The sequence below is a fragment of the Moschus berezovskii genome, chromosome 27 (assembly GCF_049115385.1).
Source record: "Moschus berezovskii isolate FMDL1 chromosome 27, NW_MosBer_1.0, whole genome shotgun sequence".
NCBI lineage: Eukaryota > Metazoa > Chordata > Mammalia > Artiodactyla > Moschidae > Moschus > Moschus berezovskii.
In genome coordinates, this window is record NC_142486.1 from 39808132 (window position 1) to 39826526 (window position 18395).

The 18395-nt window shown below is 54.6% G+C and overlaps 2 protein-coding genes and 1 long non-coding RNA gene across 4 annotated transcripts; 1 reads left to right on the forward strand and 2 right to left on the reverse strand.

Moving 5' to 3' along the window:
* The first annotated feature begins 14 nt into the window (after nucleotides 1-14).
* On the forward strand, nucleotides 15-10863 carry ZSCAN10 (zinc finger and SCAN domain containing 10). The gene is made up of 7 exons (XM_088832808.1): nucleotides 15-818; nucleotides 1303-1483; nucleotides 5354-5898; nucleotides 6211-6478; nucleotides 6690-6763; nucleotides 6943-7000; nucleotides 8157-10863. The coding sequence occupies exons 3-7, from the start codon at nucleotides 5500-5502 to the stop codon at nucleotides 9725-9727; spliced, it is 2370 nt and encodes a 789-aa protein (XP_088688934.1). The 5' UTR covers nucleotides 15-818; nucleotides 1303-1483; nucleotides 5354-5499; the 3' UTR covers nucleotides 9728-10863.
* On the reverse strand, nucleotides 1552-4441 carry LOC129545075 (uncharacterized). Of its 2 annotated transcripts, none has more exons than XR_008683641.2 (3): nucleotides 4080-4441; nucleotides 2719-2824; nucleotides 1552-1796 (listed from the first exon to the last, which is right to left on the reverse strand). It is a non-coding gene; the product is annotated as an uncharacterized LOC129545075 (long non-coding RNA). The 2 variants fall into 2 exon arrangements; XR_008683642.1 differs by lacking the exon at nucleotides 4080-4441 and adding an exon at nucleotides 3255-3539.
* Nucleotides 10864-12057: 1194 nt separating the features above from the next.
* Nucleotides 12058-16237, reverse strand: LOC148773705 (uncharacterized). The gene is made up of 8 exons (XM_088833063.1): nucleotides 16220-16237; nucleotides 16079-16113; nucleotides 14471-14509; nucleotides 14286-14339; nucleotides 13452-13478; nucleotides 13219-13275; nucleotides 12620-12756; nucleotides 12058-12454 (listed from the first exon to the last, which is right to left on the reverse strand). Coding segments are annotated over exons 2-8 (399 nt in total). The 5' UTR covers nucleotides 16081-16113; nucleotides 16220-16237; the 3' UTR covers nucleotides 12058-12371.
* Nucleotides 16238-18395: the final 2158 nt, after the last annotated feature.

An 18395-nucleotide genomic window follows, 5' to 3' on the forward strand; every position in this document is an offset into this window, starting at 1 on the left:
CTTGACTTTGGAGTTGGACTTAAGGCTGTTGGTGAGGCCACTTCCGCTCCTGGGAGCCCCACTTAGTCACTGATAAAGAGGGGACAGAACCCACCCCTAAAGATTCTTGGGAGGGTTTTAGATGGCAGTGTCCACCGGTGACCTCTCTTCCCCAACACATGGTCCTGCTGTTTTCTTCTTAGTACCTGTGGTTTGCTCCTGTGCCCTGGCACATAAACCCCCTGAAGTCTAGAACTGTCCCTCACATTTAGCTCAGTATCCTCAACACCAACAGCAGGCCCTTGGCAAAGATTTGCTGCATGAATAAAATGCCGACCAAAGAACCATGAACACAGCAGGCTTTTTTTTTCTGGCCATACTTGGAGATAAGGGGAACCTCCCAGACTAAGGCTTGAGCCTGCCCCGCCTGCAGTGGCAGCACATGACCTTAACCACTGGACTGCCACGGAAACCCTAGCAAGCGTTTTTAAGTGGCAGCTCTTGTCCCCCACCAAACATACAAGTTGACAGACCCTCAAGGGGCATAGAGCCAGTCCTGACTAGATGGGTCTCAGGTCTTAACTTGGAGGGGTAGTTAGACTCTCAAATGCAGGCCAGGGTTGGAATCCTAACCGGCTGCTTTGTCTATTTCTCTGGCCCCGCCCTCTCCCCACCCCGCTCCCAAACTGGGAGGTTAAGGGTTAACTCAAGGAAGCCCCCCTCACCACCTGGATGGGATTGGGGCAGGGAACTTCCTGTTCCATTTTCCCGGAGTCCTTCCCAGGTTGGCCGAAGCTGACTCTGGCCCTAGGGGCCCTCAGAGAACACCCCCACGAGTGGTGAGTTGCAGGGAGGCCTGGGGTGCAGGCTGCCAAGGACAAACTTAAGGGGTTCCTTGTAGCTTGGAGAGAGAACGGAGGCTCCAGGCCTCTGGAGGGGTGGTGGGATGAGGCATTACAGTGCCAGAAGAGTCTTGGGCGGACGTGGTTGGTCTGTGCTGGGGACCCCAGTGCTGGGGAGTCCAGGGCTGGGAAGACCGGGGGGCCTGTGTCAGTGGGGGCATTTGGGAAGGTCGCAGGACTTCCTGTGACGTGGGCTTGCTATGCCCTCTGCGGAGCAGAAGGCAGGCTCCACGTTCCCCCAGGTGGACTGACCGGGCTCCTCAACTCAGCACTAGAGAGGAGCGCAGCCAACAAAGACGAGCAATCCAGGGAGCAAGGGAGAGCCAAACACCCCGGCTCTGGGTGCCCCCGTTGTCTGGGTGGGTCTTGGGGCGGCACCTCCACCCGGGCTGGTGTACCTTAAGCCTCTCTGCCACTCTAGGCTCCAAGTTAAGAGGGTCAAATACCAGAGGATGGCTGAAGAGCGCCACACCCCGCCTCCTGCAACCCAGCTCACCCCCCACAGATGCGCATATTCACAGAGCTTTTGTCCTGCAGACCTGGGGGCGGGAGAGACTCTCCAGGCCAACGTCCCTTGAATTCCACCTCTTTCAAACCTTTTGGTGAGACCTCACCTGAAGCTTGTGGCATCCCACGAGTTTAGGCCTGAGGGTTGGAAATTTGAATGCCCTTAGTTTTTCAGATTTGTGCTGTAATATTCTGATTAAGACTAGGCAGATTGCACATGGCGGGAGGGGATCCTTTTCTGTTTCTGAGCTTTTGCACCTTCGCACACGGCGGGAGAGGAATTGGGTCCTTTTCTGTTTCTGAGCTTTTGCACCGTAAGATCAGTATTCTCTCCTTAAAGCAAATCTTCGCTTCCCCCGGTGTGACCTTGAGCAAGTCACCCATCCTCTCGGAGCTTGGTCTTTGCACCTGTTGAATGGAAAAATTATAGTTTACTGCTTGGGATGGAGTGAGATGAAGCGACCCTAAGCAGAGAACCCATGCAGAGAAGCTCTCAGTGCCTGCCAGCTGTTAATACTTCATTCCTGATCACATGTGGCTGGCTCTGTATCACTTTTTTGCTCATGCTCCAAACCACAAGAAAACAAAAACCCGTTTTCTTGAAAGATAAAGACCTCTTCTGCCCCAGACATGTTTGCATGCCTTCCTCAATAATTACACCTGCAAAGTACATAGGTGGGTCGTGTGTGTGGCATCCCAGAAGAGAGGTGTCAATGAGTGGAAGGAACCCTGTGTGCCAACATGTAGGAACGAACGGAGGTCGAACAAGGCTCTGGGGGAGAGGATGGAGGTGGGGAAAGCTGGGAGATTCTGGAGTGGTTGAGGGAGACTGGAGAGTGGCAGGAAGGAGTGGGTAGGATGAGGGAGAGGAAGGGAAGCTGGGAAGATGCTGGAGGGGGTGGAGGGAGGCTGGGGCTTGGGGACTGGTCAGGTGGCCAGGACACAGGCCTGGGTCTGTGTTTAGCATCACGACCCTCTCCTCTGAGCTGGGAAGTGCTAGGCTCAGTTTCCTGTGTTCTTTAACCACATTCAACCCTACTCACCCCACCTGAAAAGGAGGTTCAGAGATCCCTCAACCCCGAATGAAGAGGGCTTAAACTATCAAAGCTTTTGTCAAGGCCAACCTCTCCCTGACTCCATCACCAAGGCTGGGTTGCCTTCTTGGAAGAATGTCTGTACCTTTGTGTCTAGGTGTCCTGGGCTGTAACATGGTCATGATAGGATGAGCTGTTAGCTATGGTTGTTTGTGTTTTTACTCAATGAGAACAGCCAGCATTTAGATATGTGCCCAGTGTGTACTGTCTGCAGGTGTGGGCACTGCTGCCTTTACCTGGTGGGAAGTGATGCAGGAGGGCTTCTGCCCAACTCTTTGCCTTGGATGTTCATGTGCGGGTAGGGGAACAGGTCTGGAAAAGGCTGTTTCGCAGCCCCTGCGGCTGGAGAACAGGGAGGGCAGAGAGATGTTGGAACTTGGGTTTCCATATCCATAAAGTAATCCTGCCTGGATTGAAATATAAAAGTGACTCAGGAGTTTCAGGGTGGTCCAGTGACAGGATTCCACGTTTTCACTGCCAAGGGCACAGGTTCAATCCTTGGTCAGGAAACTAGTTCACGTGGCTGAGCCAAAAAATAAAATAAAAGTGCCTCAAAGCTCTGGAACAAAAGTTCGGAAGTGTAAGCCTCGTGGCTGGGTTGTGCTGAAGGACTGAACTGAATCCTCTGGGGGTGGGGCTGAACTTGGGTCAGCTCCCCCTAGGTAGGTCTCCGCTACCCCCAAAGAAAGAAACAGTCCTACAGAACCAGTGCCCCCTGTTGCCAAGTTAGAAGCACTTTTTTATTATTATTATTATTGTTAGCTAGACTCACCGAGAAGGCCATGGCACCCACTCCAGTACTCTTGCCTGGAAAATCCCATGGGTGGAGGAGCCTGGTAGGCTGCAGTCCATGGGGTCGTCAAGAGTCGGACACGACTGAGTGACTTCACTTTCACTTTTCACTTTCATGCATTGGAAAAGGAAATGGCAACCCACTCTAGTGTTCTTGCCTGGAGAATCCCAGGGACAGAGAGCCTGGTGGGCTGCCATCTATGGGGTCGCACAGAGTCGGACACGACTGAAGCGACTTAGCAGCAGCAGCAGCAGACTCACAGGGGTGTTGTGATGGATACCTTCCAGTGGACAAAGGAAGAATCCAGGATTTAAAAAAAAAAAAAAAAAACGAGGAAAGAAAGGGAAATGTCTGCGTCTCCCACTCATCACCCAGCTCCCCAGGCTGCACCCACTGGACGCCTCTCTGCTTTGGCCTGCCTCAGGGACACATGTGTCACAAAACTTTGCAGGCTGTCAGCTTAGTCTCTTGTGTGGAAACCCACCCACCGACCCCATCTCCCTGGCTCATCCTGGCCTGTTTCCTGGGATGGAACCAGGGAAGGAGACTGGGACACTAGGTGGGAGCTCAGCCCTGCCCTGGTCAGTTGGGTGATCTTGGCCTTGACCACTGAGAGCCACATCCAGCACCAGTGAGAATCAGAATGTCTGGTTAAGGAGTGATCCCATGCGTGAACTACACACACCGCCCACCCTTTTATCTTTAAAATTCTCAAACTTCCAGAGAAACTGAAAGAGCAATGCAATGAACACCCATACACCCACCTCCTGGATTCGATAATTGCTATAATTTTGCCACTTGTACCTTGTTGATCCATGAGTGTGAATGAAACCTCACGCCTCTTCACTTCCAAATCCTTAACATTTTTTAAGAATGAAGACACTTCCAACATAGTGCAAGGCTGGAATCCCATCTCAGAAGTTGCTAGTCTTTTCCCCTTATCGCCCAGGACTCCACCAGATTCAGATTTCCCCAACTATTTCCCCAAAGCTATTTCCTCAGAATAACTTTTAGCAACACCACCCCCTTCCTTAAAGGTCAGGATCCAGTTAAGGTTCACACATTTCCTTACATCAGCTGTTAGTCTCCTCTACAGCAATGTGCCTACAGGCACTTATTTTTTTCTAACAGACTTAGAAGAACTTGGACCAGTTGTTTCTGGGAATGCCCGGTCTTTTGGATCTGTTCGGTCGTTGACTCAATGGATCATTTGGATTGTTTGTTTTATGATTGTTTTAAAAATATTTTATTGATTTATTTTTGGCTGTGTTGGGTCTTAGTTGTGGCACGTGGGCTCGGTGGTTGCTGAGCACGAGCTTCTCTCTAGCTGTAGAGGCCAGCCTTCGTTGCTGTGCGGCCTGTGGGATCTTAGTTCCTAGACCAGGGAAGTCCCTGTTTTATAAATGTGACATGTAACACTGAGTAACTTTAAGGTATACAGCATTTCATTTATATATCATCAGATGATTGTGATACAGCAGTATGTATCATATTTAGTGTCAGTCGCTTAGTTGTGCCTGACTCTTTGCGACCCCGTGGACTGCAGCCCACCAGGCTCCTGTGTCCATGAGATTTTTCCAGGCAAGGATACTGGAATGGGTCGCCATTTCCTTCTCCAGGGGATCTTCCCAACCCAGGGATCGAACCTGGGTCTCCTGCACTGCGGGCATGTGTATCATATTACATAATGTATTACAGTACAATATTGTTATCTCTATTTGCTATACTGTGCGTCAGATCGCTGTGTCTTATTTACTATGCGTTACAAGTTTGTACCTTTAAATACTACCACTCTTAGCCTCTCCGCCAACTTGTTCTTATTCCCTGCAATGCCCTTTAACTGGAAGTTGGGTCTAAAGGCTGGATTGGATTGCGATGGAACATTTTTGGCAAGGACTCCCCCTTCCGTGGTGCCACGTACTCCCCGTGGCACCATATCAAGAGGCAGGGACAGCCAGACAGTCTTCTTTCGGGGCTGCCAACTTCGGTCCCTGGGGCAAGCTGAGGTGAAGTTCTAAGTGCTGCAGGAAGGAATGGATAATACTGAGCAATTCAATTTCTCTGCCTTGTTTGGTCAGGCTGAGCCACTACCCGTGACCTGTTCAAGAAGAGGTTCCTCTGGAGACCACACCTGCAAGCACCCCATAACACCCCGGGTGTGGGAACGAGGAGGGAGAGACTTGAACACAAGAGCAACGGCGGTGAGGAGTCCCCAAAGTGAAGGATGCTTGCAGAACCCAGCCCAGCTGCGGGGGAGCCGGAGCAGCTCGGAGCAGTCAAGCTGGAGGAAGAGGAGGAGGCTGCCAGCCAGGAGGACCCCGGGCGGCCAGAGGCCAGGCCCCGGCCCGAGGTGGCTCACCAGCTCTTCAGGTGCTTCCAGTACCAGGAGGACATGGGGCCAAGGGCGTCCCTGAGCCGGCTCCAGGAGCTCTGTAACCACTGGCTGCGGCCGGCTCTGCACACCAAGAAGCAGATCCTAGAGCTGCTGGTGCTCGAGCAGTTCCTGAGTGTGCTGCCCCCACACCTCCTGGCCCGGCTGCAGGGCCAGCAGCTCAGGGATGGCGAAGAGGTGGTACTGCTGCTAGAGGGTGTCCAGAGGGAGTCTAGCAACGTGGGGCCTCTGGTAAGAGGGACCGGCCGGTGGGCTGGACAGCAGGGGGAAAGGCGGGGACTTTATCACCCTGTTAAGAAATCGCTGAGCTGAGACTTTGCTGGTGGTCCAGCGGTTAAGACTCCATGCTTCCACGGCAGGGGGTTCGATCCCTGGTTGGGGGACTAAGGTCCTACTTGTCTTCTTCTGCCAGTTCCTACTTGACCTCCTAACTCGCTCCCTCCCTGTCTGACCCTCACCTTTCCACATGCCACTGCCCTTCGGAGTTAGTAGGATGTGGATTACTGTCCTGTCTGTCCCCTGACATGGGTGTATTCTTAACAGGATTTCAGTTTTAATGCTGGCAAGAATTGTCCCCGTGCAGACGTCACCTTGGAGGAACAGGAGGGCTCTTTCCAAGTCTCCAGCCACAGTCCCAAGAAGGAAACGCCCTCAGAAGGGCCTCCAGCCCTGGAGCCATCGCAGGCACTCCCGCCGTCCCAGTCGGGGCCCTCCAAGCCTGCTGAGGTGGGGGACTGGAGACGTCCCCTGAGTTCAAGGCAGCCATTGAGCCCAGGTCCCAAGAGGACTTTGCAGGCCCCGCAAGAGAGCGGTGAGGAGCCGGGAGCTGGGGCTCCAGGGAGATGGAGGCCTGGGGTGCGGGGGAACCTGGGGGGCCAGGTGGGTGGGGGCATGGAGGGAAAGGGAGCAGCCTCCCTAGCTGACGGGAATGGCGGAGAGTCCCAGGGCCCTGGCCATGGGTACACGATCCCGAGGCCACATGGCAGTAGGACTTCCTTCTCACAGCTCTCTCTCTCCCTCAGTGCTGTCAGCCCTCCAGGGTCCCGAACTGTGGCCGGAGGAGAACTCGGGAGACCAGGAGCTGGCAGCAGTGCTGGTGAGCTGGACGGGTCCCCTCACTCCAGGTCTATCTCATGCCCTCCAATGTTCTCCGACCCTGTGGTTTCAGCAAACCCCTGTCTTCCTTAATTTAAACCTGGAGAGCTCTTCATCTCTCTGAGGTCCCCAAGCCCCGTTCCTCACTCACTGACAATCTCTGCCATCCCTATGTCACAGGAGTCCCTGACCTTTGAAGACGTCCCAGCAAAGACAACTTGGCCTGTGCATCCTCTGGGTGAGACAGCTTTTTCCCGGGTTTATGACCACTGAAGACTTTTTTGTATGTCCAAGGTGGCCCCTGACTTTTTGGCCTCTTTGGCTAAAAATGAGCTATTTTGATGAGGTGATATATATTGATATAGATCTATGTTGATATGTCCGTATCTATATAGATATAATTTTAAGGCTCTTTGCATCTAATCATCAACCCTGCCCCACCCAACTCTGAGTTTTTAAAATAAGTGGTGGGGAATTCCCTGGTGATCCAGTGGTTTAGACTCCAGGCTTTCACTGCCATGGGCCCTGCTTCAATTCCTGGTCAAGGAACTAAGATTTCCCCAAGCTATTTGACATGTCCAAGAAAAAAAAAAGGTGGTCATGGCAAATACTATATGGTATTACTTCTATGTGGAATCTAAAATATGACACGTATCAACTGATCTATGAAATACACAGAAAGAGAAAACAGTCTCGTGGTTTCCAAAGGAGAGGGAGGAGTAGAGTGGAAGTTTGGGATTAGCAGATACAAATGATTACATATATTAATAGAATGGGAAAACAACAATGTCCTACTCGATCTCCTGTAATAAAATATAAAAGAATATATATATAATTGAACGAATCACTGTACAACAGAAATTAACACAACATTGTAAATCAACTGTACTTCAATAAAATTAATTACAACAGCTAAAATTAAATAAAATAAGGGACTTCTCTGGTGGTCTACTGGCTAAGACTCTGCACTCCCAAAACAGACGGCCTGGGTCAGGGAACTAGATCCCACAAGGTGGCAACTATTAATAAGAGTTCATGTGCTCCAATGAAGATTCCGTGTGTCGCAACTGAGACCCAGCACAGCCAAATACATAAATAAATATTTTAATTAATTGAATCAAATCGGTGGTCATGGGAAGGTTTGCTAACCCACATGGGTCTCCATTTGGGAGAATGACATAATGGTGATTATAAACAGGCCTAATGGACCAGAATTATACACCTTACAACTGGTAAACTGTATGTTATTTGGTTTTTACCCCACCCTTTGCCCACTTACAAACTTTGCCGAAGTCTGGGTTTCTTTGCACTTCCGGGCACTGAGGTTCTAGCGATTCCCAGAAGGCCCTCTGAAAAAGCCTGACCTGTCCTGTTTTCTGCTTCTTTTTTTTCAGGAACTGGAGGCAGAACTCTCGAAGAGGCTTTTAAGACAGAAGAGCCGAAAGGGCTGTCCTGGCCCTCTGCCGCCTCAGCAAACTCTCAGGCAGAGAGCCCCAGGGTGGCAGAAGAGCCCCACGCCCAGTCTCTAGGGTCAGGCCCTGAGACGAGCGGCCCCGGAGAAGAAATGGCCCCTCCCGGCAGGAGTGATGTTCTCAAGGTCAAAGCAGCTGAGGGCGCCCCCAAGTCGGACCCGGAGGTCAAGTTCATCTGCACAGACTGCGGCGTCAGCTTCCCGCAGCTGGCCCGCCTGGAGGCGCACCAGCTGCGCTCACACCCGGGCGCGCGGTCCTTCCTGTGCCTCTGCTGCGGGAAGGGCTTCGGCCGCAGCTCTATCCTCAAGCTCCACATGCGCACGCACACGGACGAGCGGCCGCACACCTGCCACCTGTGCGGCCACCGCTTCCGCCAGAGCTCGCACCTGAACAAACACCTGCAGACGCACTCCTCCGAGCCCGCCTTCCTGTGCGCCGAGTGCGGCCAGGGCTTCCAGCGCCGGGCGCGCCTCACGCAGCACCTGCTGGCGCACGCCCAGGACCAGAAGCCCCCCGGCGGCGCCCCGGAGACCAAGCCCCCGGCACCTCCCGAGCTGACCGTAGTCCTGTGCTCCCACTGCGGCCAGACCTTCCAGCGCCGCTCCAGCCTCAAGCGCCACCTGCGGATCCACGCCAAGGACAAGGGCCACCAGTGCTCCGAGTGCTCGGGCAGCCTGCGCCCCGGGCCCGAGCGCCGGCCCTATGTGTGCGGCGAGTGTGGCAAGGCTTTCCGGCGCAGCGAGCACCTGGGGGCCCACTGGCGCGTGCACACGGGCGAGCGGCCCTTCTCTTGCCAGGTATGCGGCCGCAGCTTCAGTCAGAGCTCCCAGTTGGTCTGTCACCAGCGGGTGCACACGGGCGAGAAGCCCTACGGATGCCCGCACTGCGGAAAGCGCTTCATGCGGCGGGCCGGCCTCGCCCGCCACCTCCTGACCCACGGCGGCCCGAGGCCCCACCACTGTGCCCAGTGTGGCAAGAGCTTCAGCCAGACCCAGGACCTCGCCCGCCACCGGCGCAGCCACACAGGCGAGAAGCCCTGCCGCTGCAGCGAGTGCGGCGAGGGCTTCAGCCAGAGCGCCCACCTGGCGCGCCACCAGCGCATCCACACCGGGGAGAAACCCCACGTCTGTGACACCTGTGGTCACCGCTTCCGGAACAGCTCCAACCTGGCCCGCCACCGCCGCAGCCACACGGGCGAGCGGCCCTACAGCTGCAAGCAATGCGGCCGGAGCTTCCGGCGCAACGCCCACTTGCAGCGGCACCTGGCCACCCACGCCGGGGCGGGGGACGAGGCCGCATCCGGGCCGGCTGAGCCCCCCCAGGAGTGCCCGGAGTGTGGCAAGGTCTTCAGCCGCAGCTGCAACCTGCTGCGGCACATGCTGGTGCACACCGGGGCCCGGCCCTACTCGTGCGCACAGTGTGGCCGCAGTTTCAGCCGCAACTCCCACCTGCTGCGCCACCTGAGAACCCACGCCCGAGAGACTCTGTACTAGCTCCTCCCGCTTCGGCGGGGCGGGTCCCGGCGCATCTCCCCTGGCTATGCCCAGGCTGCTGCTGCCACCCACCCCAGTCCCCTCCCTCTGGCTCCACTGACTCCGCATGGTAGTTTTTCCCTTGCAAAGAAGCATCTCGTCCACACCTCAGGAATGTATCTTAAAATACCCAAAGTAAAACAGCCTTCTGAACATGGCCCCTCTTTATGTTTTTCTTCAAGTGCCACCTGTTACCCTCTCCACTGGGTCTGTGGTGATGCCCTCTGCTTCCCCCACCCCTTCAAGAGCAGGCTGGGTGGGAGCAGATCCAGGGAGAGTTCCTCCCCCCCGGAAAAGGCTCACTGTGAGTGTGTGTCTGTCTGTCAGGGGGTGTGTGTGTGTGTGTGCATTGTGTGGGGTTAAGACAGCTGTTAGGGCCAACTGTGGGCCAAGCCGACCAGTCTCAGCCTGGAGTGATTTCTCCTCTGGAGTCCACCACTAACCCCTGTGTTCAGTACAATATCCTCCAGCGTATTTGGCTGTTTAATTAAAGTTGAATAAAACTTAAAATTCCAGGTGTTAGATTAATACGGGAAACCTGTATTTGTGGAAGATTGGTAACTAATTCAAAGAAAATGCTAGCAGTTAGTGGGTGATTAATTCAAACTGAAAAACTAACCCTGCCTGCAGGTAAGTTGGGTTGACTGTTGGGGGACCCCTAACCACACATAGGGGCTTCCCTGATAGCTCAGCTGGTAAAGAATCCGCCTGCAATGCAGGAGACCTGGGTTTGATCCCCTGGAGGAGAACGTGGCAACCCACTCCATTATTCTTGCCTGGAGAATCCCCATGGACAGAGGGGCCTGGCGGGCTACAGTCCATGAGATCACAAAGAGTCAGACATGACTGAGTGACTAAACACAGCACAGCGCAACCACCCATAATCCTCTTAAAAACCCAAAGCTGCTTGCTAGGTCTGCCCCACCTGCTTCCTGCTATCAGGCCCACTTGGTTGGCCTCTTCCTCTGGTGCACAGATTTCAAATCACATGACTTCTGGTAAATCACTGCCCCTCCATCAACCTGACATGTAACTGCTCCTTAGCAAATGCTTGTGGAAAGGAAGTGAACTCAGCAACCAGAGCTCAAGCGGCTGAAGGAGAACCAGCCCTGAATCCGGGGTGATTCCTGGGCACAGCTGGGAGGGAGAGCTCTGAGCCTGGGAGAAGGCAGCCCTTCGGGGTTGGGAGGAAGGCTGAGCTACAGAGACCCCTGAAAGCTGCTCTGTGTCCCTCCCTGAGGCCAGAAGTCAGGGCTGGGGAGGTGGGGTAGGGACCTGGGGAGGGCGATGTGTCCTCAGAGGTGGTTAGCCAGGCTGGCCTTCAGGCCTTGCTCCCGGGGGGGGGGCCCCCCAGTCTCTGCCTTGAGGCCCACTCCCGCCCTCCTACCCTGCTTTCCCTCCTGGCCCAGGTTTGGGTACCCTCCCTCCCCCTCCCCTGGCCCCTCGGGCTCTGATCTTGGAAGAGCTTCCGAGGCCCCAGCTGGGGTACTGAAGGCCAGGAGAGAGAGGTCAGGAGAAGACAAGAGGGTCAAAGCCCCTCCCCCAAGCTCCCTGTGTCCTAGGAGTGTGGTGGTCCAGTCCTCCCCACCAGTCAGTCCGTGACCAGCGTTCCTGTTGTAGCCACGCAGTCCGGGAAACAAACTCACTCAGAAGGACAATGCAGATAGTGGAGTGCAGCTTATTACAGCGGCAGGCCCAAGGCAGAGTCTCCCCTTAGCCAAGACCCCGACCAGTTTTTGTGAAAACCTTATATACCCTAAGTGTACGCGCTCAAACCCACCTCCCCAAATTCCTTGAAACTAGTCTGAACAAAGGAAAAGAAAGATACAATCAAAGTTAACCTGTGATTCATACGCTTTAAACCCGTATGCCTTAAGCCTAGGTAGTTAACAGTGGACGATTATCAATAGGCCTGTGATCATATCCCAATAAGCATAATAGAATTTATGATTCTATTAGTTACACAGATAATTAGGGTATTCTTTTAGGCAACAGAGAGTCTAGGTATGAGCCCTTGGGCTCTTCCATGGGGGAGGCAGGTATCTGGTTTTCCAGTTGGTATGTTGTTTCCATAGATATTGGGCATGTAGCTCAAAGTCCACAGTCTGGCCCAAGATGGAGTCCTGCTTTCAAGATGGAGCCTGTTCTGTTTCCTCCTTCATTCCCAGTTACAGGTTAGAGAGTCCAGTGGCTTGTGCTTGTTCACCCAGCACCAGGACCCCCAACTGGGTCCATCTGACCCACCACCTCTGCCATCGGACCCCCAGCCTCCCATCCCCACAGACACTCCATTTGTGTCAATAATCGACTTTTATTAGGACATCAGCACTACAGCGACAGGCAGGTCAGACCTGGTGCTGGAAAATCCAGGCAGGGAGAGTCAGATGGGCTGAGCAGTGCCCTCCCTGAAGGGGAGGAGGTGAGGCAGGCTGCGAGGGTGAGCAGGAGGGTAAAGGGTGCAACAGAAGATGCCCTGAGAGAAGGGAAAATTGAGGCTTCTAGATGAGGCCAAGCTTCTAGAATTGGGGCTAGAAGGAAATGGCAACCCACTCCAGTGTTCTTGCCTGGAGAATCCCAGGGACGGAGGAGCCCGGTGGGCTGCCGTTTATGGGGTCGCACAGAGTCGGGCACGACTGAAGTGACTTAGCAGCAGCAGCAGCAGCAGACCTAGATGAGGCTCTTGAAGAGCTGCCCCAGAGAAGAGCAAAAACCCTTCAACACTCTCCAGATGGCCTCAGCGGCTTTGTGCAAGCCCCGCAGGCAGGTAGCCGCTCTCTGCTGAAGCCAGTCCAGGGCTTTCCAAAACTTCTGCAGCAGTCGCTGCAGGAGCTCTTTAAATAGCTCAAGTCGTACCTTGAAGTGGAGGAGTCAAAGGGCTGGTTCGGGCCTGGGGGACTGTAGGAACCAGATGGGAGACTGTAGGAGCCAGAGGGTTCACAGACTCTGTGACGAAACTCTTGCTGTGTTTCATGAAGCAAGGGAGTGGATTCCTGCAGGGATGGGAGGCTGTTCAGGTATATGTCTGGGGCAATGTCCTGACTGAGCCGAGGCCTCCCAGCCTTTAGGAGACTCTGGGACCCAGAAGCCCATGAATGAAAACTGCCTGCCTTCCTAACAACAGCTCCACAGACACGAGGACTTTTCCCAAAACCTTAGCCTGGATCCTTGGTTCTCCTCGAGAAATAAACCCTGGTGCTTTATTGTACCTGAGGATGGACTGACCTCTGAACCCAGCACAAGGCCTGCAGAGCTCTTAGGCAGGGAACTGAAGGCAGGCTCTGGTCACTGTGCACTGAGTGGGAAGGCTGATGCCCCAAGGCTGCCCTTCTGGACCTCTCAGGGCCCCCCACCCCCCACTCCGGGGAGCTCTGTGCACTTGTGGCAGGACCAATGACAAGACAGACCAGTGGGGAAGGGAATCAAGAGGGGCTGAGGTGTCAGCTCAGACTCACAGAGTTGTTGTTAACTTGAGCATCCACGGCGTCAGCCATATCTGCACTGCATGTGCTCTGGGGAAAGAAAATGTGGAGACTGCCCATGTGGCTTGCAGCTGAGTTCTGTGATCCCCATTGGGCCTCCCGTGGGTCCAGGAGAGTCAGAAGGAAGACAGACATCCAGACCCAGTACCCTGGCTGATCCCAACCCTGGGGACTCAACTTCAGGGGAAGGGCAGACCCAAACTCACCTCCAATACAATAAAATCCGAGCACACCTATTGGGAAAATATCACTCAGTTTAAAATTCCCCCACCCTCTCTCACTTTGAGTCTCAATCTCAAGCCCGAGTCTGTGCACACTGGTGTCCCCTCTTCCCCCAGTGGGTATGGACCAGGCATCTTCACACTATCCTGTGACTTGCACACCTCCCCCAGCAGCCCTGGGCCTCCGAATCCCCTACCTGTGCGGTCAGTGGGTACACTGGATACACAGGTGAATTTTGGGCGGTATAAGGACCGGGCCCTGAGCTATCACCTTCATCATCACCATCATCATGAAATTGTTAGGGGAAACACACTGACTGAAACTGTCCACCCTGGCCAGCCACCACCGTAACCATCTGCATGAATAATTTTAGGAAAGGAGGTCCTAGTGAGGAACAGGGAACTAACAAGCCACCAGTAACTGGAAGAGCTGGGAAAAGGTCAAAAGGAGACGTGACGTGTCTGACCACCTCCCAGAATCCTTCTCGCTGGCATCCATCTTGGCTGAGCAAGGCATGCACCATCAGGAAGGACCCCAAGTCAGAACAACTGGCCAAAGACAACCCAGAAACTAATCCCATCACCATGAAGCCCAGGACTGCGAGCCAGCAGGCAGAGCAGTCCTCCCGGCTTCCCTCACCCTCCTGCTCTCCGCCCGGGTGCCCCTTCTCAATCAACTCTCTGCCTTTGTCTCCTCAAAGAATTCATTTCTGAGTGTTAGACAAGAGCCCACTCTCAGGTGCTGGAAAAGGTCCCCCTTCCTGCAACAAAGCCACCCCACTCCACTTAAACTGGAGATGGGGGAGTGCACTGACCCACCTCTTCTTTAGATTTCCTTCAAAGGTTTTCAAAGAAGCTGTCGACAAGTTTGTACTGTGACGAGAGACAGAGTTGGGACAAAGAGGCCTGGATCTTTCCCTCCTGGGTCCCAGGCGGGCCAGAACATCCTCAGTTTCACCCAGCCTCCCCATTCCCCCAACCATACATGGGGATGAACTTCTTACCATTTTGGCTTTGAGGGAATTGATGACATCGTCGAAGTCCTGTGGAGATGACACTAACACCAGCGTTGATGAGACCCTAGCAACCGTTGCAGACCCGTCACACACTCACACACCCCCAGGGAGGACCCTTGCCCTGGAGTAGGCGGGTCAACCTGGTTCCCAGATGCCCAGCACTTCTTGGTCCCGCTGAGAGCTGACCAGGGAGGAACTGGTGCTGACCTCTCCTGTCTGAGGCGCTGACGGTGACAGTGGCCCTGTGGCCAGTCTTCCCGACCTCTGACCCTGCAGACCCCCGGCCCCCAGCCCCTTCCCCTCCAGACACTTGACTCCATCTCGGAGGTGGGAGGCGCCCCACCAACCCCCTGAGAGACTGCCTAATGGTGGGAATCTGGCGCGTCCACGCTGCCCTCCTGGCCTGGGTGGTCAGTGAGGCTCACAGCGCATGCAGGGCTCCCATCTGCACACCCTGTGTCCCAGGGGCCCATCCAGTCAGCCCAGCATCACACACGACTAGGCAAGGAAACACCTCACGGGTCCGTGGGGACACTCTGCTGCCCGCATCATCCTCTCGCTGGACCTGAGCGCTCAGCCTGGCTCACCCCGCGATGACCACTCCCAGATCCCAGTGTTCCAAGGCCCAGAGCCCCTGAGCATCTCATCACGCTCAGAATTGAGGTAGGGGATTGGTACAGAGGGTGGAGGGCTCCCCAAAGGGAAAGAATAGACTGAGCTCAGCGTGGTTTCAGCTGCTGATCCAGGCCCTGAGAGAAATGCTTTCAGTTTCCAGAAAAACACCGCACGCCTCTACCCCCGGGTTTCCAGGCTGTAGAAAGGGTCCCCAGAGACGACTGATTCCTCTGACCCTGGAGACCCTCCATTTGCAGCTCTCTCACCAGAATGTCGACTCTAATTCCTAAAGTGACTCCTTTGTCCCGTGACTCTGGCTCCTCAGTCCTCTGCAGCCCAGACCGGCCCACTAGGACCTCCACAGAGCTGCTGCCATACCTGTCCTCCAGCGGGAATGCTGCCCCAGAGCCAGGACCCGCTAGGAACAGGCTCTAGGATGGGGGGAGTTAGGGGGAGAATGGATACACGTATATGTATGACTGAGTCCCTTCACTATTCACCTGAAACTTTCACAACCTTGTTAATCGTCTCTATTCCCACACAAAATTAAAAGTTAAAAAGAGCGAGAGAGAATGAGACAGAAAGAGAGAAATCTTTGTGCACAAACCCTTTTAGAAATGGAGAGAAAATAAATAGCTGAAGTCCAGCTGAGAATTCTCCAAAACAAATAAAGAGGGCTCAGAGCAACAGGCATGTATAGGGTCTGTGTCAGTAACTGCTCGGAATGTCGGGTTAGAGACAGCGGAGCACTCCCCCCAACCCCAGATCGCTGTGACAGAGAACCCTGTCGACTGCATGGGTCACAGGCCTTCAAGCCCAAGTCTCCCCGGAGGGTCCCCCACTTTGGCCCAGGGAGGGTGAGACAGAGGCAAGTGCAAGTGGCCCAGTCAGCAGGGGTGGAGGATGGGCTGATGGGAGAGGGGACAGGGGAAATAGGAAACTTCAGAGCCCAACCTTCCCCCAACTCTTGCTCTCACTCACATTAGCAAAAGCCATGCTGCTCCAGGGTGCTGCCCCTGTAATGCAGTGGGAGGAAGGGGGTGAGGAAAAGTGTTCTGGAGAAGCAGGCTCGCCCACCACCCTGGAGCGTGTTCTGCCTGCAGGTCTCCCCTCTTCCCTCACCCCAAGCACGCCGGAGCCCCTCAGCTGACACCCTGCGGCAGAGCCCCACCTAGCAGTCCACTGCTGAGCAGTCCAAACTCAGCGTCCCCTGAGAATCAGTGACTTAAGGGCAGAGGAAGCGGGCTGGGGTGGGTGGAACCCTCGCAGAGCAGAGGAAGTGGGCTGGGGTGGGGGATTGTGTGTGTGACAGAAATAGAACCAGAGCAGGGCCAAGACAGAAGGAAGGCAAGATGGGGTGACAGAGTTCTGAGGGGCCAGGGAGGTGAGGGCGTGTCCCTTACACTCAGGGTCCCTGGTCAGGCCCCTCCTCCCTGAGCTGGGACGGGATCTCTGAGCCCAGCTAGGGCCTCAACCCCACCCGTCAACTTGAGGGCAGGGAGGGACGGGGCAAAGTCCAGACTTGGGACAGCACATTGAGGAAGCTTGCGGAGCTCCAGAAAAGGACGTCAACTGGCTGGGGGTTAAGATATGGAGAAAGGCGACAGGGACCATCAAACAGACTGCAACCCACACCACATCCAGAGAAGCTTCTGTAGCCACCCTGCATTCAGGAAGTCATAGGACCTGCAAGGGCCCTGAGGTGGAGACTCTCCCCAGGGCCCCGGCATCCAGGGCAGGGGCAGGGCCTGTGCGCCTGACACACAGGATGGGACCCAGGAGGTTCTGAAAGGAGCCTTACAGACCAACTGACCCCAATGACCAGGGTCTCCTGAGCCCCATGGGGGGCCCCTCAATCCCAAGCTACAGTGGCAGGAGTCTCCCTGGCCCTGGCCATCCCCACAGGGCTTGACTCTCACAGCCTGGCCCATCTCCCCCTGAGACCACAGCCCCTCACAGCCCAACACAGCCATGGCCTTGCATCTCTCTTAGAGACTCAGGGCCGCCATAACAAACAGCCACAGATCCGGGTCTCAGCAACACATATTTGTTCTCTCCCAGTGGAGCCCAGGCTCACTGTGTGTGTGTGTCGGTGTGTGTGTGTGTGTGTGTCAGGGTGTGTGTGTGTGTCAGGGTGTGTGTGTGTGCCGAGTCTCACCCTGGAGTGTGTGTGTGTCAGGGTGTGTGTGTGTCGGTGTGTGTGTGTCGGGGTGTGTGTGTCAGGGTGTGTGTGTGTCAGGGTGTGTGTGTGTCAGGGTGTGTTGTGAGGGAAAAACAGCTATTAGAGCCAACTGTGGGCAAGGCCAACGAGTCTCACCCTGGAGTGATTTCTCCTCTTGAATCTACCCCCGTGTTCAGTACATTATCCGCCAGTGTATTCGCCTGTTTAATTAAAATTGAATGAAACTTAAAATCTCAGATGTTACATTAATACAGAAAACTTGTTCTTGTGGAATGTTGGTAACTAATTCACACTGAAAACACTAGCAGCTGATTAATTCAAACTGAAAAACTAACCCTGCCTGCAGGTAAGTTGGGTTGACCGTTGAGGACCCCTAACCACCCATAGGAGCTTCCCTGGTAGCTCAGCTGGTAAAGAATCTGCTTGCAATGCAGGAGACCCGGGTTGGATTCCTGGGTCGGGAAGAGCCCCTTTGAGAAGGGATAGGCTACCCACTCCAGTGTTCTTGGGGTTCCCTGGTGGTGCAGTCAGTCAGTGGCTCCCGCCTATACAGGAGACTTGGGTTCAATTTCTGGGTTGGGCAGATCCTCTGGAGAAGGGAATGGCAACCCCCTCCTGTATTCTTGCCTGGAGAATCCCCATGAATAGAGGATCCTGGTGGGCTACAATCATGGTGTCACCAAGAGTCAGACATGACTGAGCGACTAAGCACGCACAGCGCAGTGGAGCCTAGAGGTAGAAATCAAGGCATCACCCAGTTTAGTTCCTCTGAGAGCCCTGAGGGAAGCATGTGTCCCAGGCCTCTCTCCTAGGCGCATAGACGGCTGTCTCCAGGTCTACATGGCGCCCTCCCTAGGCAAATATCTTTCTCCTAATTCCCCATTTTCATAAGGTCACCAGTCATAATGGATTGGGCCCACCCTAAAAACCTCATTTTAACTTGATTCCCCGTAAAGACCCACCTCCAGGTAAGGTGACATTCCAAGGTGCTGGTAATTTGGATTTCAGCAATAGGAATTTGGGGGAAGACAAGTCAACCTCTAATACCCTTATGGAGAAGCCAGTTTCTGTAAGGGGCTATCAGTGTGGGCCCCAGAGGGACAGACCTACAAAACC